The sequence below is a fragment of the Desmodus rotundus genome, chromosome 6 (genome assembly GCF_022682495.2).
Source record: "Desmodus rotundus isolate HL8 chromosome 6, HLdesRot8A.1, whole genome shotgun sequence".
NCBI classification, from domain to species: Eukaryota; Metazoa; Chordata; class Mammalia; order Chiroptera; family Phyllostomidae; genus Desmodus; species Desmodus rotundus.
Window position 1 is genome coordinate 63,012,730 of NC_071392.1, and position 19,387 is coordinate 63,032,116.

General features: G+C 33.3%; 1 protein-coding gene across 4 annotated transcripts in view; it reads right to left on the reverse strand.

Moving 5' to 3' along the window:
• The window catches only part of TFEC (transcription factor EC), a 132,664-nt gene that overhangs the window by 14,056 nt on the left and 99,221 nt on the right, over positions 1–19,387 (reverse strand). For all 4 annotated transcript variants that reach the window (XM_024555438.4, XM_024555439.4, XM_045191550.3 and 1 more), the window contains 3 exons: positions 10,980–11,094; positions 8,716–8,772; positions 770–845 (listed from right to left, as the gene is read on the reverse strand). In XM_024555438.4, coding sequence (XP_024411206.3) covers positions 770–845; positions 8,716–8,772; positions 10,980–11,094 — 248 coding nt within the window. The remainder of the gene's footprint in view (positions 1–769; positions 846–8,715; positions 8,773–10,979; positions 11,095–19,387) is intronic.

Below are 19,387 nucleotides of genomic sequence, written 5' to 3' on the forward strand. Positions count from 1 at the left end.
TTTCTTTTTTCTTTCATCCTGCCCTTTTTTAAAAGCTTCTTCCTTTCTTTTTCTTTTCATATCAAATATTAATTTTTCCCTGTCTTAGCCTGGTTTTTATTCCTCACTCTTAGTATTCCCTCTCCCTCTGTCATCTCAAAATCACTTCCCTTTCCTTCAGACATCTCTTAAGCCATTCTTTCTTTCTTTTTCCTTCTTATTCTTATCCCACCTATATTAATTTTAGTTCAAAAATATTGTTTAACTGATTTTGTATGTATGATACCAAAACTTGGCTAAAAGTTTCATTACAATAATCAGTTCATCGTTGAAATCTATAAGCATGATTTTTATAATTCTATTTTTTATTTGCATGTCTCCAGAATGTTGGAACCTCTGAAAATCTGACATTCCAATATTCATTTGGAATCTTACATTTGAAGAATTCTTAGAACCATAAATTGAGTACAGTACTAAATGTCTTAGATACCATGAGACACTACCAATAAGTCTGTCAATATTGGTGTCATACAGAAAGACCTACTATAAACGGAAAAGAAAAAACTTATTTTTTTACAACTAAAAAGGACAACTGTTAGTGAGAACTTTGATACTTAATGGCTTTCAGCCTTGAATAAATATTTTAAAATAACATCAGAAGGAGACTTATCTCTAACATAAGCTGCTTAGTTTACTAGTTATTAGTCCTCCTCTATCCTTCTTCCCTCCCACCCATTTTTGCGGGGTATAACAACTATAACATTATTATAGAAATGGTTATTGAACTCACGGATCATTAGACTTTGGAATAAGAGTACCAAGCTCCTTGATTCGGTAATTAATATTATACCTTCTTCTTCTTTCAACTATTAAAAAAAGAAATATTTATTATTCTCATTAAAGCACAATTCAATTTTGTATAGATGCAAACTTTCTTAATAATTTTTAAAGAGCAATAAACAAAAACTTTCATTTACTCAAAAGAATATTTCTTAAAATAAAATAAAAATTCAAATATATTTTATTCTAAAAGAATAACAATATAATTATTATTCACAATGCTTCAAAATATTTCCTTCTGAATACAAGTTTTTCAGTATCTAAAATGCCATACAATATTTACATACTGAAACATATATATATATTTGATATATATATATTTTGTCAGAGGATTATAAACATCTGAGATCTTAACTACTCTTATATACAGCCCTGAAGGCCTAACACAAAGTTTGGCACATAGTAGGTATGTGTAACCAAGTAAATAATGACCATTTTGAGGGAAGGAACCATTTCCTCCTCATTTTTGTATCCCCAGAGGCCTTGGCATACAAGAGAAGCTAAATAAATATATGTCGATTAGAGTGTAAATATGTTCTTTTAAACTTTTCAATTATATATAGAGCAGTGGTTTTCAAACTTTAATTTACATCAGACATGCCTGAAAAGATTGTTAGAATATATCTTTACCCCACTAGTAGACAATCTGATTTTAGTAGGTCTTGTCAGGGCCCCAGCATTTTCACTTATAACAAGTTTGCAGATGATTCTGATGTTGTTTGTCTAGGGCCCACACTTTGACAAGACTGTTTAACTGTTTGCATTTTCATGCATTCATTGCTTATGTAAATTTAGAGCATTTAATAAATGTTCAATAAATGTCAGATATATAAATAAGTAGAGTTTCCTAAATTGACCTCCTTTAAGAGTAGTCATAGAGTACAGAGTAGTCTTATAGTCTATATGGTTTGTGTCAAGAACAATTATATATATGTGTGTATATATGTATATATATGCATATATGTATACATGTATATATATATATATTCAGTTTTAAAGCTTTCTTAAAAATGATTATGCTTGAAAATTAAGATCATTATGAGAAAGAAGGAAATTCATGAAAGATAATCAATGGTCTTTGTGAACCTACAATACATGAATGGATTTCACTTTCAGGAATAATACATTGGAATTCCTTTGAAATTAGAATATAACTGATTCTTGATATAGTTTATTTCCCTTCTTTATTAATTCTATGTTCCCTGTGCATGTGATTCAAAAAGCATGACACCACGTTAAAAAAAACTGAAAAGAAAATAAATATAAAGCTGATAGAAATACATATATATTTCACAGTGATAATGTATTACTAATTCTATGTTCACACATACTAACTCCTATATTATAAAACAGAGTTTTAAGTAAAAAAGAGGCCCTGGCCAGGTAGCACAGTTGGTTACAGCATCGCCCCAATACACCAAGGTCGCATGTTGGATCTCCAGTCAGGGAACACACCAGAAGTAAACAATAAATAATAAATAAGTGGAACAACATGATGAGAAAAAAAGTCACACAAATCCAGAAAACACAGAGAGTCCCAAGCAAGAAGAAGCCAAAGAGGCCCACTGAAAGACACATAATAATTACAATGGCAAAATTCCAAGACAAAGAGAGGATCTTAAAGGCAGCAAGGGAGAAACAGGAAGTAACATACAAGGGAGCCCCAATAAGGTTAGCAGCTGACTCCTCAATGGAAACCCTCCAAGCCAGAAGAGAATGGCAAAAAATATTCCAAGTAATGAGAACCAGAGGCCTGCAACTGAGGCTACTTTATCCAGCAAGGCTCTCAATCAAGATAGAACGCCAAATACAGAGCTTCCCAGACAAAAGAAGTCTAAAAGAATACACCTCCACCAAACCAGCTCTGCAAGAGATGCTAAAGGGACCGCTTTAAGGAAAGGAAAGAAAAGAGAAAGAGGGGAACACAGGTATGAAAAAATGGCAATGAATAACTACCTATCAACAATAATCTTAAACGTAAATGGATTAAATGATTCAATCAAAAGACATAGAATAGCTGAATGGATAACAAAAAATGACCCACACATATGCTGACTACAAGAGACCCATCTCAGGACAAAAGACATACACAGATTGAAAGTGAAGGGCTGGAAACAAATTTTCCAAGCAAATGGACAAAAAAAAAAGCAGGGGTAGCAATAATCATATCAGACAAAATAGACTTCCAAAGAAGGGCCATAAAGAGAGACCCAGAAGGTCACTTCATAATACTCAAAGGAAGAATCCACCAAGAAGACATAAACATTCTAAATATATATGCACCCAACATAAGAGCACCCAAATACATAAAGAAAATCTTGGAGGACTTCAAGAAAGATATTGACAGCAACACAATTATAGTAGGGGATTTTAACACCCCACTGACAAAAATGGACAGATCTTCCAAAGAAAATATCAACAAGGATATTGTGTCACTGAACAATACCCTAGATGAAATGGACTTAACTGATATACATAGAGCCTTTCATCCCAAAGAAGCAAAACACACATTCTTTTTAAGATTACATGGAACATTTTCAAAGATAGACCACATGATAGGACACAAAACAAGTCTCAACAAATTCAAGAGAATTGAAATCATATCCAGCATGTTCTCTGACCACAAGGGACTGACACTAGAAACCAACCCGAAAGGAAAAATCCCAAAACACTCAAAATAATGGAGATTGAATAGCATGCTATTAAACAATGAATGGGTGAAAAATGAGATTAAGGAAGAAATCAAAAAGTTTCTGGAAACAAACAAAAATGAACTCACAACAACCAAAATTTATGGGACACAGCAAAGGCAGTCTGAGAGGGAAGTTTATAGCGATACAGGCTTACCTTAAAAAGATAGAATCATGTCAAACAAACAACCTAACCCTACACCTACCAGAACTCAAGGAACAACAACAAAGACAACCCAGAGCAAGTAGAAAGAAGGAAATAACCAAGATCAGAGCAGAATTAAATGACATAGAGACTAAAAGCACCAATCTAAGGATCAATGAATCCAGGAGCTGGTTCTTTAAAAAGATAAACAAATCAGCAAGCCCTTAAGTAGGCTCATCAACCAAAAAAGACAGAGGATCCAAATAAACACAACTGGAAATGGAAGAGGAGAGATTACACTGGCACTGCAGAAATACAAAGGATTGTAAGAAATTAATACAAAGAACTGTATGCCAAGAAATTTGAAAACCTAGGTGAAATGAACACATTTCTAGAAAAATATAATCTTCCAAACTGAATGAAAAACAAGGAGAAAGTCTGAACAGATCAATAAAAGCAGATGAAATTGAAGGAGTAATCAAAACCTCCCAATACACAAAAGCCCTGGACCAGATGGTTTCACAGGAGAATTCTACAAAGCATTTAAGGAAGAGCTAACCCCTACCCTTCACAGACTAATTGAAAAAATCCAAACAGATGGCAGACTCCAAAACTCTTTTTATGAAGCCAGCATCATCCTAATCCCAAAACCAGATAAAGACATAACAAAGAAAGAAAAGTTGAGGCCAATATTGCTGATGAACATAGACGCTAAAATTCTCAATAAAATATTGGCAAACTGCATCCAGCAATACATTAAAAAGATCATACACCATGACCACATGGGATTCATCCCAGGGATGCAAGGATGATACAATATTCACACATCAATATCTATAATACATCACATAAACAACAGCAAAGGCAAAAATCACATGATCATGTCAATAGATGCAGAAAAAGCATTTGATAAGATACAGCACCCATTTATGATAAAAAACACTCAGCAAAGTGGGAATAGAGGGAGCAGTCCTCAACATAATAAAGGCCATATGTGAGACACCTACAGCCAACATCATACTCAATGGACAAAAACTTAGAGCTTTCCTACTAGGATCAGGAAAAAGACAAGGATGCCCTCTCTCACCACTCCTATTCAACACAGTACTGGAAGTACTAGCCACAGCAATCAGACAAGAAACAGAAATAAAAGGCATCCAAGTTGGAAAGGAGGAAATGAAACTGTCACTGTCTACAGATGACATGATAGTGTACATGGAAATTCCTATAGACTCCAACAGAAAACTACTCGACCTAATAAATGAATTTGGCAAAACAGCTGGATACAAAGTCAATACTCAGAATTCAAAGGCATTTCTGTACACCAGCAATGAAATAGCAGAAACAGAAATCAGGGGAAAAAAATCCCATTTGATATAGCAACAAGAAAAATAAAGTACCTAGGAATAAACCTAACCAAGGAGGTAAAAGACCTGTACAGAGAAAACCATGCAACACTGAAGAAAGAAATTAAGGAACACACAAACAAATGGAAGCATGTACCATGCTCATGGATTGGAAGAATTAACATCATCAAAATGGTCATACTACCCAAAGCGATTTATAGATTCAATGCAATCCTTATTAAAGTTCCCATGATGTATTTCACAGATATAGAAAAAACATTTCAGAAATTCATATGGAACCATAAATGACCCCGAATAGCTGCAACAAGTTTAAGAAAGAAGAACAAAGCAGGAGGGATCACAATACCTGATATCAAACTGTATTACAAGGCCACTGTAATCAAAAAAGACTGATACTGGAATAAAAACAGGCACATAGACCAATGGAACAGAACAGAGAGCCCAGAAATAAACCAATGTCTTTACAGTTAATTAATATTTGACAAAGGAGGCAGGAGCATAAAATGGAGCAAAAACAGCCTCTTCAACAGATGGTGTTGGGAGATTTGGACAGCTACGTGCAAAAAAATGAAACTCGACCACCAACTTACACCATACACAAAAATAAATTCAAGGTGGATAAACGACTTAAATATAAGTCATAACACCATAAAAGTCCTACAGGAAAACATTGGCAGGAAAATCTCAGGCATTCCATGCAGCAAAATCCTCACAGATACGTCCCATAGTGCATGGGACATAAAGGAAAGAATGAACATATGGTACCTGATCAAAATGAAAAGCTTCTGCATGGCTAAAGAAAACGGCATTAAAATACAAAGAGAACCAACAGTCTGGGAAAACATATTTGTCAATGATACCTCAGACAAGGGCCTGATCTCCAAAATATATAAAGAACTCACACAACTCCACTCCAGGAAGACAAACAACCCAATTAAAAAATGGGCAAAGGACTTCAACAGAAACTTCTCCAAGGAAGACATACAGAGGAACCAGAGACATATGAAAAGATATTCAGAATGTAGCCATCAGAGAGATGCAAATTAAAACCACAATGAGGTACCATCTAACACCAGTCAGAGTGGCCAACATAAACAAATCCACAAACGCATGTTGGAGAGGATGTGGAGAAAAGGGAACCCTAGTGCACTGTTGGTGGGAATGCAGACTGGTGAGGCCACTGTGGAAAACAGTATGGAATTTCCTCAGAAAACTAAAAATGGAACTGCCCTTTGATCCAGCAATTCCACTGCTGGGATTATACCCTAAGAACCCTGAAACACCAATGCAAAAGAACCTATGCATCCCAATGTTCATAGCCGTACAATTTACAATAGTCAAGTACTGGAAGCAACCTAAGTGCCCATCAGCAAATGAGTGGATCAAAAATCTGTGGTACATTTACACAGTGGAATTCTACACAGCAGAGAGAAAGAAAGAGCTTATACCCTTTGCAACAGCCTGGATGGAACTGGAGAGCATTATGCTAAGTGAAATAAGCCAGGTGGTGAGGGACAAATACCATATGATCTTACCTTTAGCTGGAACATAACAAAAGAAAAATGTAAACAAAATATAACCAGAGACATTTATATTAAGAACAATCCAGCAATAGCCAGAGGAGAGTGGTGAGGGGATAGTGGGGAAAGGGGTTTACAGGAGGTACTATAAAGGACACTTGGACAAAATCAAGGGGGAGGGTGGAGGTGAGAGAGGGAGGTGGGTTTGGATGGGGAGGGGTGTAGTGATGGGGAGAAAATGCAGACAACTGTAATTGAATAACAATAAATTTTTTAAAAATAATAAGTGGAACAATGAACTTATCTCTCTTAAAAATCAATCATTAAAAAAATACAAAATGAAGAACAGCTATGAAGTATATTCAAAAACTTATCTCTAAATATGGGGTTGTTTTAGTCCTTAAATATTTTCCCAAAATCTATTTAAATATAAATAATAAATTTACCTCATGTAAAATATCAGAAGTTTCTACTCTATTCTTCTTAAGTTGTGCTTGATACACATTTAATGGCTAATTATGAGAGCTTTGGTTTCTCAATGTTTTCATATCTAGCACTAGTTATTTGTAAAAAAGTCAATTTTTTAAAATTATATGATTACTTCATGCCATGTTTGATTTCACTGTTCACAAAGTTGTTAATATATTCAATTATTTCTGCCTTTATGTCTAGGCAAGAGGAGCCCCTATCCAGGATCCCATACCTAAGTGGAACCACGCTTACCTTCTCTCATCATACCCATCTCCACTGAGCAAGGCAGCCACTGAGCCAGACTGATTCCTTCTAAAATACGCACATAATGGATATCCTCTCAAACACACTGAGCCTACTTCTAGAGCCTGCATAGGCCACTTCTCAGGTCCATCGTTCTGAAGGAAGATCATAACACCAGTGTGCTCACTACTAGACCCAAGATATGGACAAGGAGCAACTATTTGCTGAGATGTGTACGGAGCTTTAATGTACTGGGTCAAGTTGTCATACTTATACCTGAGACCACTGGCAACACAGAATGAATATGGGGTGAAGAGAAAAGTGAGGTGGCCTGGCATTGCCCCACTCTGACATTCCCATTCAGAACTCCAAGGATATGAGAATTCTAAATCCACACCTGACCTTCCAGTCCGTATACTTATTTTAGCACTTTCTAACTTGAGTTATAACTTTAAAATATTTAGACATCTGGTAAGTGGGACTTCATTTGTCTTCCTGCACAATCGTCACAAACTTTAGGGGTTATCCTAGATTTGGCATAATTTAAAATGTAATATTAATTTTTTAACCATGATACCTCCAAAAAACAAAATCACTCAATAAGGGAATCCAGATTAGAAAACATTTCAATAATGGACATACAAGGCACCTGTCATACTTTATACTTTATACTTTATCCTGTTATACCTGTCTTACATGGCCTGTTTAAGCTGCAGAAACAGAATAGAGAAGAAACAAACAAGGAGAGTAATAATAAGCAGTCTAAAACTAAAAGAGAAGCCCATAGTTCCTTACTGTATTAATTCTTTCTTTTTTATTGGTGTTCAATTACAGTTGTCCCCATTCCCCCCCTACTACTCTCCCCTGCCCTACCCACCCCACCTTCCACATTCAATCCAAAGAAAGAAGCCCCTCCCCTTTGCAACAGCATGGATGGAACTGGAGAGCATTGTGCTAAGTGAAATAAGCCAGACGGACAAAGACAAATACCATATGGTCTCACCTATAAGTGGAACCTAATCAACAAAACAAACAAGCAAGCAAAATAGACCAGAGACATAGAAATAAAGAACAAACTGACTGTAACCAGAGGGGAGGGGAAGGGAGTAATGGGGGGAAAAGGAGGAAGAGTTTTCATGAACATCTATAAAGGACCCACAGACAAAGCCTAAGGGGGTATGATCAAGGGTGGGAAGAATTCCTGAGAAGCATTCCTGAGAAAGAATGATCAAGGAGAGAATTTTAGAAGTTTCAAGTTGTGAAAGCGTATAGCTTTTCTGAGATTTTACATTATTTAAATGTCTCCAAATAGCTTAACTGGTGAGATGTACTATTAATTTTGACCATCTGACCTCAAAATACTTATGGATACACAATAAATAACAACACATTTTAACCTCCATGAGTTTCCTCTTGTATTACTTTTGTTTGGAAAAGAAGAAAAAGAAAAATGTACTCACTGAGGTTGTGGTTGTCCTTTTTTTGTCTCTCTTTTGTCAAAGCTCGAGTACCAGTTTCTGATAAAAGGAAGATAAAACAATTCTTAGTTCTACTGTGTACCCCTTTAATAAACATAATTCAAGAATACTAAGTGAAATACAATATTACTTGCTCCAAACAGTATAGTAATTTTATGCAAATATTTAGAAATCAGAAGAAAAGTACTCTTGAGTAAGAGGCAATGGCAAACCCTTTAGACTTTGAGTAGTAAAAATCAGATTTTTATTCTGGCCCTCCATTTAATAGCCCTCTAATTTATTAGGTAAATTCTCAGTTTCAGTCTCTTCATCTGTAAAATTGGTATAATACTGTGATGATTAAAAAAGGAACAGTACACAGTAAATGTTTAACAGCTCAATTATTATTATTTTCAGAATTTTAAGATATTCAAACCTAAATTTTATAAGCTATATTTACAATACACATACACACACACATACATGCACAATCTTTACCTGAGAATATGTTTCTGATTTTTTCAGAGAGAGAAAAAACTATTGATGTGAGAGAGAAAAACATTGATGTGAGAGAGAAACATCAATCAGTTGCCTCACATATATTTCTTGACTGAGGATGGAACCCATGACCTAGATATGTGCCCTGACCAGGAATGGAACCCACAACCTCTTGTGTTTGGGTTGATGCTCCTACCAACTGAGCCACCCAGCCAGGGCAACAACCTACATTCTTCATAACTAATTATGATTTATACATTATAGGATTTGGAACTAAGTGCATTTCTCAGATATTACTATTAAACAATTAATTCCAGTAAATAACACATTTTATGCTATTTGGTTGTGAGCATTTGTGATAGTCATCTTCCAACATGGCCCACAATGATTCTTATTCATTATATTCACACACTCAGTAATTCCTTCTCATATAGAATAGGGTCAACCTGTGAAATCAATAGAATATTGTGGAAATGACTAATGTGGCTTCCAAGAATAGGTATAAATGACATTTTCAGCTACCAATTTGGTGTGCCTTGGATCACCAGTTGTCATGTCATGATGAAACTTGAGTAGCCCTACAAAAGTCCACATGTTAAGTACCAAGGTCACTTGCCCACTAGCAGCACTAACTTGCGAGACCTGTAAGTGAACTACCTTGGAAACACATTCTCCAGCCCATCAAGGGTCAAATGTCTGTATCTTTAGCAAACATCTTGACTATAGCCTTATGAGAAACTCTGAATTAGAACCAATTTTCTAATCTACCCCTGGATTTCTGACCCATAGAGATTATTTGAGGTAAATATTATTTCAAGCTGTCAAGTTTTGAGTAATTTTTTATAAATTAATGCAGTGTCCCTTAAATTATTCTAGTTTTTAAAATGGGTAATATAGAATACATTTATTTAAATTTGTTCAACTATAGGCATTAATTTTGGTCTAAATTATTTAAATGCATAAATATTTGCATTATTGATTAGACTGTGTAAAAATTATTAAAAACCAATGTTTGGCCTCTAAACTAAAAATGTGTAATAGACATTTTAACTTTATTTTATTCAAATGAAGGAACTAAAACTGGACTTATTAGTTAAGAAATCCTTTTTGATCCATTTTTCCCTACTCAGCTTTATGACTAGGGGAAAAGAACTCCTCTTATGCTTTTATGAAAAAAACCCTTGGTTTCCTAATCTATATATTGAAGGAATTTTACCATGACTCTATAATGCCTTTGAGTTGTAAGAATTTTAGAATATACTATTGAAAATTGATAGATTTTTACCCACTTGAGAAAGTTAAATGTGAGTCCATCAAAATTCATAAAACAAGCTAAAAGAGGAAATCTAATTGTTTGTTTTACATCAAATTTTACATATAAAAGGACTAATTTTCCCTAGTCTATTAATCTATTATTTTGCAATGATGCTAATAAATTGCATCTATTTAATATTAAAATGAACCTATGTTACATAAAGAACCTAGTCAAGCTGTTTTATACATATATGTGTTATATATATGCATATGTATATATATATGTGTGTGTGTGTGTATATATAGAGAGAGAGAGAACATACGTGTATATTTACCCATTTTCTAAAATAATAAATCAATTTAGTTGAACTGCAAGTTACACTCTCTAAATCTTAAATGTCTCCTATTTTAACTGACAATTTTGATATTTAAATTTTTTTTTATCTTGATAATACATGATATTCACTTCTTATGTAGTTGGCTAAAAAGAGATAAAATGGTAAAAGCAACATTACCTGGAATTTCTCTTTTCATTGATAGACTCCTTGGACAGGAAGCATTTGTAAGGCCCATATTAACTGATGAAATTCCCTGCTCGTTACTATACACATCCAAAATACTGCCAGATAACTTTAGGGAAAAAAGAAAGAAAAGGTCAATTAATCTTTCTGTGGACATTGATATATGTGGCTGTGTATTTTAAATTTGCCACTTTAAAAATTATAATATATATTTTAATCTTGAATAAAAATGAGTATGCATTGATTTTAAAATCAATATTAGATGCTTGTGGAAATTTTTTAAAAAGTTATTTATATGTAAGCAAAAAAAAGGAAATTAATTCACTCATTAATGAAAATTCTGATTATAATTTACAAATTTATAAAAGTTTGATCTATCACATTACCTGGTTATAAATGAATAAGATAAGAATATCACTTGAACAAAAATCAATATACATATTAGCAAAGCTGGTAAGCATACCATAAATTAGGTATAATGGTTGAACATTTTGGAAACCTTCTTAACACTATCAGTGCTACCAGCCACTCAAAGTCAAGAAGTGTTTTACACTGTTAATTGAGAAACTTCCTTTTCTCACAGGAAGGCATGCTTTTTACATTGTACACCTAATGTTCTAGATTATTATAATTATTCCAGATGGTAACAAAAAGTAGCCTAAAACTACTTGTGCCTGTAGTAGATAGAGGTTATATTTAATTATAGCAACATTACAATTCTTAAAGTGCTGTTGGGAACAATTTTTCAGAGAGCTGTTTTTTATACAATTCAAAATTGTACCAGTTTATCACTTAAAATGTGCATATTGATTTGATTTCTCAAGAAAATTAAATTTAAACAGTATAGTTTAAGTTAATATTCATTATTCCAGAACAAGCTAACTTCAAAATGTGTGACTTGAATATTTGAAATATTTCCATTCTATATATCATTATTTCATTTATAGGCAGTAAACCAGGAACTGAATAAGTAGCAACTTTTTTCTTTAAGGACCACGCACAATACAACTAATCAAACAAAACAATAGTCAGTTTATTACAAAAACTAACTCCTTATTCCAACATTTTGTAAAACTCTGACTCAAAATTAAGACTTTTTTTGATACTTATAAAATCAGACTGGAAATAAATGTGAAGAAAACACAAATGAAGATAAAAATTAACTTCTGAATAATAATCTCTTAAACTATGTATAATAAATAATGTATATTTCTCAGAGAAAATGTTAAAAATACAGTGTAAATCAGGCTAATCTGTAAGTGCATGTACATATCAATAGAGACATTATAGAATACATATGTATTTTGATGTATATTTATAAGTATTAGTTCTTTTCATATTTATTCTATTAGGAATCTTTATCTTTGTTGTATATAAACTCATTATTTTAAAATGTATTTGTACTTCATGCATTTTGGAAGGGAGCTACTTAAGTCAGGAAAGTCTTCTCAATTTTCTCATCTGAAAAATAGGGACAAAGTTGATCATATTGGATAGATGATGAGTGTTAGTATCAGAACAATACAATTAGGGAAAAATTTTAAAAGCAGTTATTTCCTTAACTTGTGAGTCATTTAGTCTTATTTGTAAAAGTAAAAAAGTTTCCAAGATCTTTTTGGAAATCCTATTGGTGATAAGCTGAGGTGTGACCATCCTAAATTGTACATTTCTACTATACCTTAGAAATAGAATGGTTGTGTGAAACAAGACAGGCACTAAGGGGGAAGGAAAGAGGAAGGAACTAGGGAAAAGACTTTTCTTTCTGAAAAGCTTGAATTCAGATGGATTTCAAAGCAGCAGTTTGCAAAAATGTTTAAGAAGAAAAAGAATCATATTACATATACACTGAAATAAAATGATAGATTCTTAACATACCATTTTGCTGGGTCCATATTACCTACTCAAACTACACCTAATCAATGATTTTAGCCTTAGAAATGGGGCTGAAATTCTGATAATGAATCTAATCTTGCTTCACCATAGGTATATTACATTTCTACTGACCTTGTTTATTGTCTAATTTATGCACTAAAAGCACAATGATTAATATCCTATTTAATTTTATGCTGTAAGTACTACTCTGTTTATGTAAATGGCTAATCACTTTTTGGATATCATTACACAGTTTATTTCAAAGTATCACGCATTTCATATCATTTAAAATGCCTTTTCTCCATTAAAATATATATAAGTATACTGTTAGGGAAAATTTAGATACTAAATACACATCTTATAGGTCCTACAAAGCAAAATTATATTTAGTTTTCACAAAATTATTGATATAATTCACTTAGGCAATAAAGTCTAAGTGTGTGTTTTATAAACAAGTTGGCAAGTGGGTACTTTATGAAGGAATATCTATTGTTCTGGTTTAAAAGAACAATAAACATTATTCTTTTCAGTAAAGCCAAAGCTTTGACTTGAAATAGTAGAACATATTATTAACAAAAGCTAATCAATGGGCAATGGATTGATGTTTCTCTCATACATAAATGTTTCTCTCCCTCCCTTCTTCTCTAAAAATAAATAAAATAAACCTTAAAAAAATTAAATACATATAAAATAATTTATTATAAAATATTTTCAACAAAGTAGAACATTCTTCTCAAGATAATACTTATTACTAGTAAAAAAGATAAACTCATTATTTAAGAAGTTGCTTTGAGGAGAGAAATAATTGATAGTGGTTCCCATTGTCTAAATTTCTTCACCCTAGATTTTATGCACATTTTCACTGCTGAGATCATAGAGATTGAAAAGGGTAAGGATCTGACCTTCCCACATATACTTGCCTTTCACAGTAGCCAATATTACCTGAAGAAAATGAGCTCACAAATCAAAATATCACAACAACATGCAGTGTTAAAAATAACATCAAAAGATGCCCTGGCTGGTGTGGCTCAGGGGATTGAGTGCCCGCTTGTGAACCAAAGGATCACCGGTTAGGTTCCCAGTCAGGGCAGGCAGGGCACATGCCTGGGTTTTGGGACAGGTCCCCAGTATGGGGCAAGTGAGAGGCAACCACACATTGATGTTTCTCTCTCTCACTCTCCCTCCCTTCCCTTCTCTACAAATAAAATAAATAATTTTTTAAATAACATCAAAAGAAGCAGTAAAAATAAATGAAAAATCTCATGAAACAAAGTTCTTAAATTAGCCATATAGATTCTTAAAAATATATATTTGTAATTATTTATAATATACAAGAAAAACAATTAAAATAAAAATCTCCAAAATGATCAAGCAAAAATAAGAAGTGTGAAAATATAATTTTCACATAAAAACAAAACAACTTAAAAAAACAAATCTGTAAAAGAAAAAATAGCATAATGTATACACTGAGAAAAGAATAAAGGAATTAGTAAGTTATAAAACCAAATTAACCTCTCAGGAGGATGAAGAAATGGACCAAGAACTAGAAAATATAAAATAAAATATAATCAGTACAGAGATAGAATTACAAGAATTAAATACAGAGATTAGCATCTCAGAGAAAGAAAAATAAAATGGGAAGGAAAAATATTTTAAAAAATAATGGAGATACATTTCTGAGAATCAAAACTAAATAAAAAACTAAAGTCTTTTTTTTATTTTTTGTTTCTTAATTTTTTATTTAAAAATCAAAAGGCTTAGGAATGACAATGAACCCTGACCAGTGTGCCTCCATTGGGTGTCTTACTACAAAGCAAAAGGTTACCAAGCCACCGGTTTGATTCCTGCTCAGGAAACATGCCTAGGTTATAGCCAGTACCTGGTTGGGGAAAGCATGGGGGGCAACAAATTGATGTTTCTCTCACACGTCACTGTATCACTCCCTCTCTTCCTCCCCCTGTTCCTCTTTTTCTTAAAAGAAATACAATAAATCTTTAAAATAAAAGAATAACCAGAGACATTGAAATTAAGAACATTGTAACAATAGCCAGAGGGGAGTGGGGAGGGGATAGTGGGGAGAGGGGTCTATAGGAGCTACTATAAAGGACACAAGGACAAAATCAAGGGGGAGGGTAGAGGTGGGGGAGGGAGGTGGGACTGGCTGGGGTGGGGTGGAAGGATGGGGAGGAAATGCAGACAATTGTAACAATAAAATTAAGTTAATTAATTTAAAAAATAAAAGAAAAGAACAATGGAAAATGATACAGAAAAACCTAAACCCAGACATATTTTATTAAAATTTATACATATACAATGATAAAGAAAAAAATCTTAAAGCCTAATAGAAAAAAATATTATGTCCAAAATAGCAAGAATCTGATTTACATAAGATTTTTCAATAGTAAAGTTAGTTGAAAGAAGAAAGTGAATCAATAAGACAGACAAGGGTCATCAAGGAACATATATGAAGGAGCCATGGACAAAGCTAAAGGGGAAAAGAACTGAGGGTGGGAGGTGGGTGTGGGTGGCATGGGAGAAAGTGGTGGGGAGGAAATGGAGACAACTGTACTTGAATACCAACAAAAAATAATAAAAGCAAATAGAATTTCAAAAAAATAAAAACATTGAAAGAACTTAAAACACAGTTTTATATCCAGCTCAAATGTCATTCACATATTAGACCATGATAAAAATATTCTTAGAGGCATTAAACATTTAAGAATGTTTATCCAAACAGACTAACATTGAAAACAATTTTGGATGAAGTACCTAAATGGAAGGATATATTTAAAGGATATCTTCAAAAATATAAAATAAAATGATCAAATATCTTGGTAAAGTAGTTGTGGTCTAAGAAAATGATAAGAAGAACCAAGTACAAAGATAAAGTGAAATAAGCCAGTCAGAGAAAGACAAATACCATATCATTTCACTCATATGTGGAATGTAATGAACAAACTGAACTAACAAGAAAAATGGGGACAGACTCAAAGATGGAGAACAGGATGACAGCTAGTAGGGAGAGAGGTGAGGGGGCAGAGGGATTGAGCAAAAAGGAAAAAGGACTCATGAACATAGGCAACATTGTGGTGACTACTGGGGGGAGGGGAGTATAAGAGGACTAGATGATAAGGGAAAAAATACTGTAAAGATTAAACCAAGGAGAAAAACCAGAAAAGAATTGTTCATTCTCAGTGAAGGTTGAAAATGCACACTAGAAAATTTCAGCTACTTTCAGGGCTCCCACCAGCCTAGTTGTAGATGTGTTTGCAAAGGGACAGCCTGTCTCACAGTGGATGCGTAAGGAGCCTTTGAGAGCTAACATATCTGAAAGGTGAGTTTGTGAATAATTTCAAGGTTTAGGGGCATTGATGAAGGGATGGTGTACTGAGAATCTATTTCCAGTGGAGTCAGCTCCAGAGGTATAAGGAGTGAACAAGCATAACAGTTGGCCTGGGACTGATGAGTTTCCCAGGATGGGAATTAGAAGCTTTGGTGCTAAAACAGGGAAAGTTCCAGGCAAACTTTGGCATGCTGGACTTCCCAGGTACAGAGCCCTTTGGTCCTAATAATAGATTGAAAGGAGAAAAAATGGATTTAAGGCAAACAAGCCTCAAAAATTTGTGCAAACAATAACCAAGTTTCATTGCCCCTTGGTCTAAAAGTTGCTGAGAAGCAAATGAAATTCTCTCACTATGGGAAAAAATAGATAAAGTGAAATATATAACCATATAAATCAGTCTACTAATATCATCAATATGATCGGGTGGAGTGGTAAGGAACTTAATGGATATGAAAATGATAAAAAAAAAGTACTAAGAAGAAACATTAAAATATGTAACACAAATAATACAGATGAAACAGGTAAAAATATATCAATAGGAACAATGTAACCAGTTCAAATGCCTCAGCTAACAGGTTGAAAGTCTGGGTAAAAACACAATATTTAGATATATGTAGCTTACAACAAACACATTTGCATAGTAACAGGAAATACAGAGGTTAATGGAAAAAAATACAATAAAGATTAAATAAAATACAAAAATATTGATTCTGGACCCCCAAAACTAAATAAAAGTTAAAAAATAGAAAAACATATCCAATAAAAGATAACCATAGTAAAACTGGTGTACCTATTAATATCAGAAAAAGTAGATTTTAATATTAGAAAAAGTGCCCTAGTTGGTGTGGCTCAGTGGATTGAGTGCTGGCCTGCAAACCAAAGGGTCGCTGGTTCAATTCCCAGACAGGGCACATGCCTGGGTTGCAGGCCAGGTCCCACAATAATATCAAAATGGTAAAATATATAGTAATAAAGTTCCCCAAGGAGGCAAAAGATTTATACACTGAATAGTAAAAAAATATTGCTGAAAAAATTTAAAAAGACATAACTAAGTGGAAAGACATCTCATATTCATACATGAGAAGACTTAATATCATTAAGATGACAATAGTACCTACAGTGATACACAGATTCAAATCAATCTGTATTAAAATCCTAACAGCTGTTTTTGCAAAAAAGGAAAAACTCACACTAGTAGTAAAATTTATATGGAATCTCAAGTACCTCCAAAGAGCAAAACCAATCTTAAAAAATAAACAAAGTTGGAGAATTTGCACTTCCAAATTTAAAAACTTACAAAAAGCAGTGTGGCATAAAGATAAACATATAGACCGATGGAGTTGGAAAGAAAGGCCAGAGGGGTGGGAGAAAGACATAATGGTGGAAAGCAGGGGAAGGGACTAGTCAAAAAACATGTATGAATGGCTCATGGACATGGACAACAGTGAGACTGACTGTGGGAGTGATGAGTAGTCTGGGTAGAAGAGAGCTAAGGGAGGAAAATTGGGACAACTGTAATAGAATAATGTTATTTTTTTTCAATGAGGCCAGAAATAAATCCTTGAATATACAAATGTGTCAAGACCATTTGGTGGGAAAAAGTAGTCTTTTCAACAAATAATATTGAGAAAGCTGGATATTCACATGCAAAAGAACGAAGACACTTATTTTAAACAATATACAAAAATTAATTCAAAAATGGATCAAAGACCTAAAAGGAGAACTAAAACAATGAAACTTCTAAAAAAACATAGGGAAATGTCTTCATAATATTGGGTTTAGTGATCATTTTGGGGGTATGATACCAAAATTATAGGCAACCAAAGAAAAAGATAAAATGGACACAAAACTTTAACACTTTATACATTAAAAACACTACCAAGGGAGTAAAAAAGACGGCCTATAGAATGCGAGATACTATTCACAAATAACATATCTAATGGACCAATATCCAAACTATATCATAAAAAAAACTTCTACAACTAACCCACCACCAACAACAACTCAATTTAAAAAAAAAAAAACAAGGCAAAGGACCTGAATAGACATTTCTTAAAAGAAGTTATACAAATGGCAAAAAAGCACATGAAAAGATGCTCAACATCACTAGTCGTTAGGGAAATATGAATCAAAGCCACAATGAGATAAAGCTTCCCACTCATTAAGATGGCTTATCAAAAAATAAAAAGAAAAAGAAAGAGAGAGAGAGAGAGAGAGAGAGAGGGAGGGAGGGAGGGAGGGAGGGAGGAAGAAAGGGAAAGAAAGAAAGAAAACATGTGTTGGTGAAAATCGGAACCCTGATGCATTGCTGATGAGAGTGTGAAATTATGTAGCTGTTACAGAAAACAGTATGACACTTTCTCAAAAAATTCAACTTATAATTACCATATGACCAGCAATTCCACCTATAGTTATATACCAAAAAAAATTAAAAACGGAGACTTTAAACAGATACTTACATACCAATGTTTATGAAAACATTGTTCACAGTAGCCAGAAGGCAGAAAAAACCTAACTGTCTACTAATAGATGGGTGAATAAATGAAATATGTATATTCATATTAATACAATACTCTAAAGCCTTAAAAAGAAATAAATTCCTGATACATGCTACTACATGGATGAATCTAGAAACATTATGCTAAGTGAAATAGGCTGACAGAAAAAAGCAAATATTATATGATTCCACTCATAAGAGGTACAAATTAGGCACAATTCATATAGACAGAAAGTAGAAAAAAAAGTTACCAGGAGCTAAGGGGCAGTGGGAAATGGGTAGCTATTGTTTAACAGATGTAGTTTCTGTTCGCAATGATGAAAAGACTTGAGAAATAAATAGTGGTGGTGATTGCAGAACATTGTGAAATTTCTTAATGTCACTGAATCGTACACTTTAAATTGTATACATTGACAAATTTGTGTACATTTACCACAATTAAAAATGTAATGAGATATAATAATAATTTACCAATGATTATAAATGTTTAGGCAAAAAAGCATAGTTTTAAAAATTATTATTTAGTAGAACAAACTGAAGAAATAATTAATAGCTTAAACAGTCTTTTGATCATTGAAGATATTAAAATAAACTTTGAACATATTGCACAAAAAATCTGAAAATGATGTTTTTATGAGCCAAAGTGTTACATTTTCAAGAAAAATATTATCCCAATTTTGCACAAATATT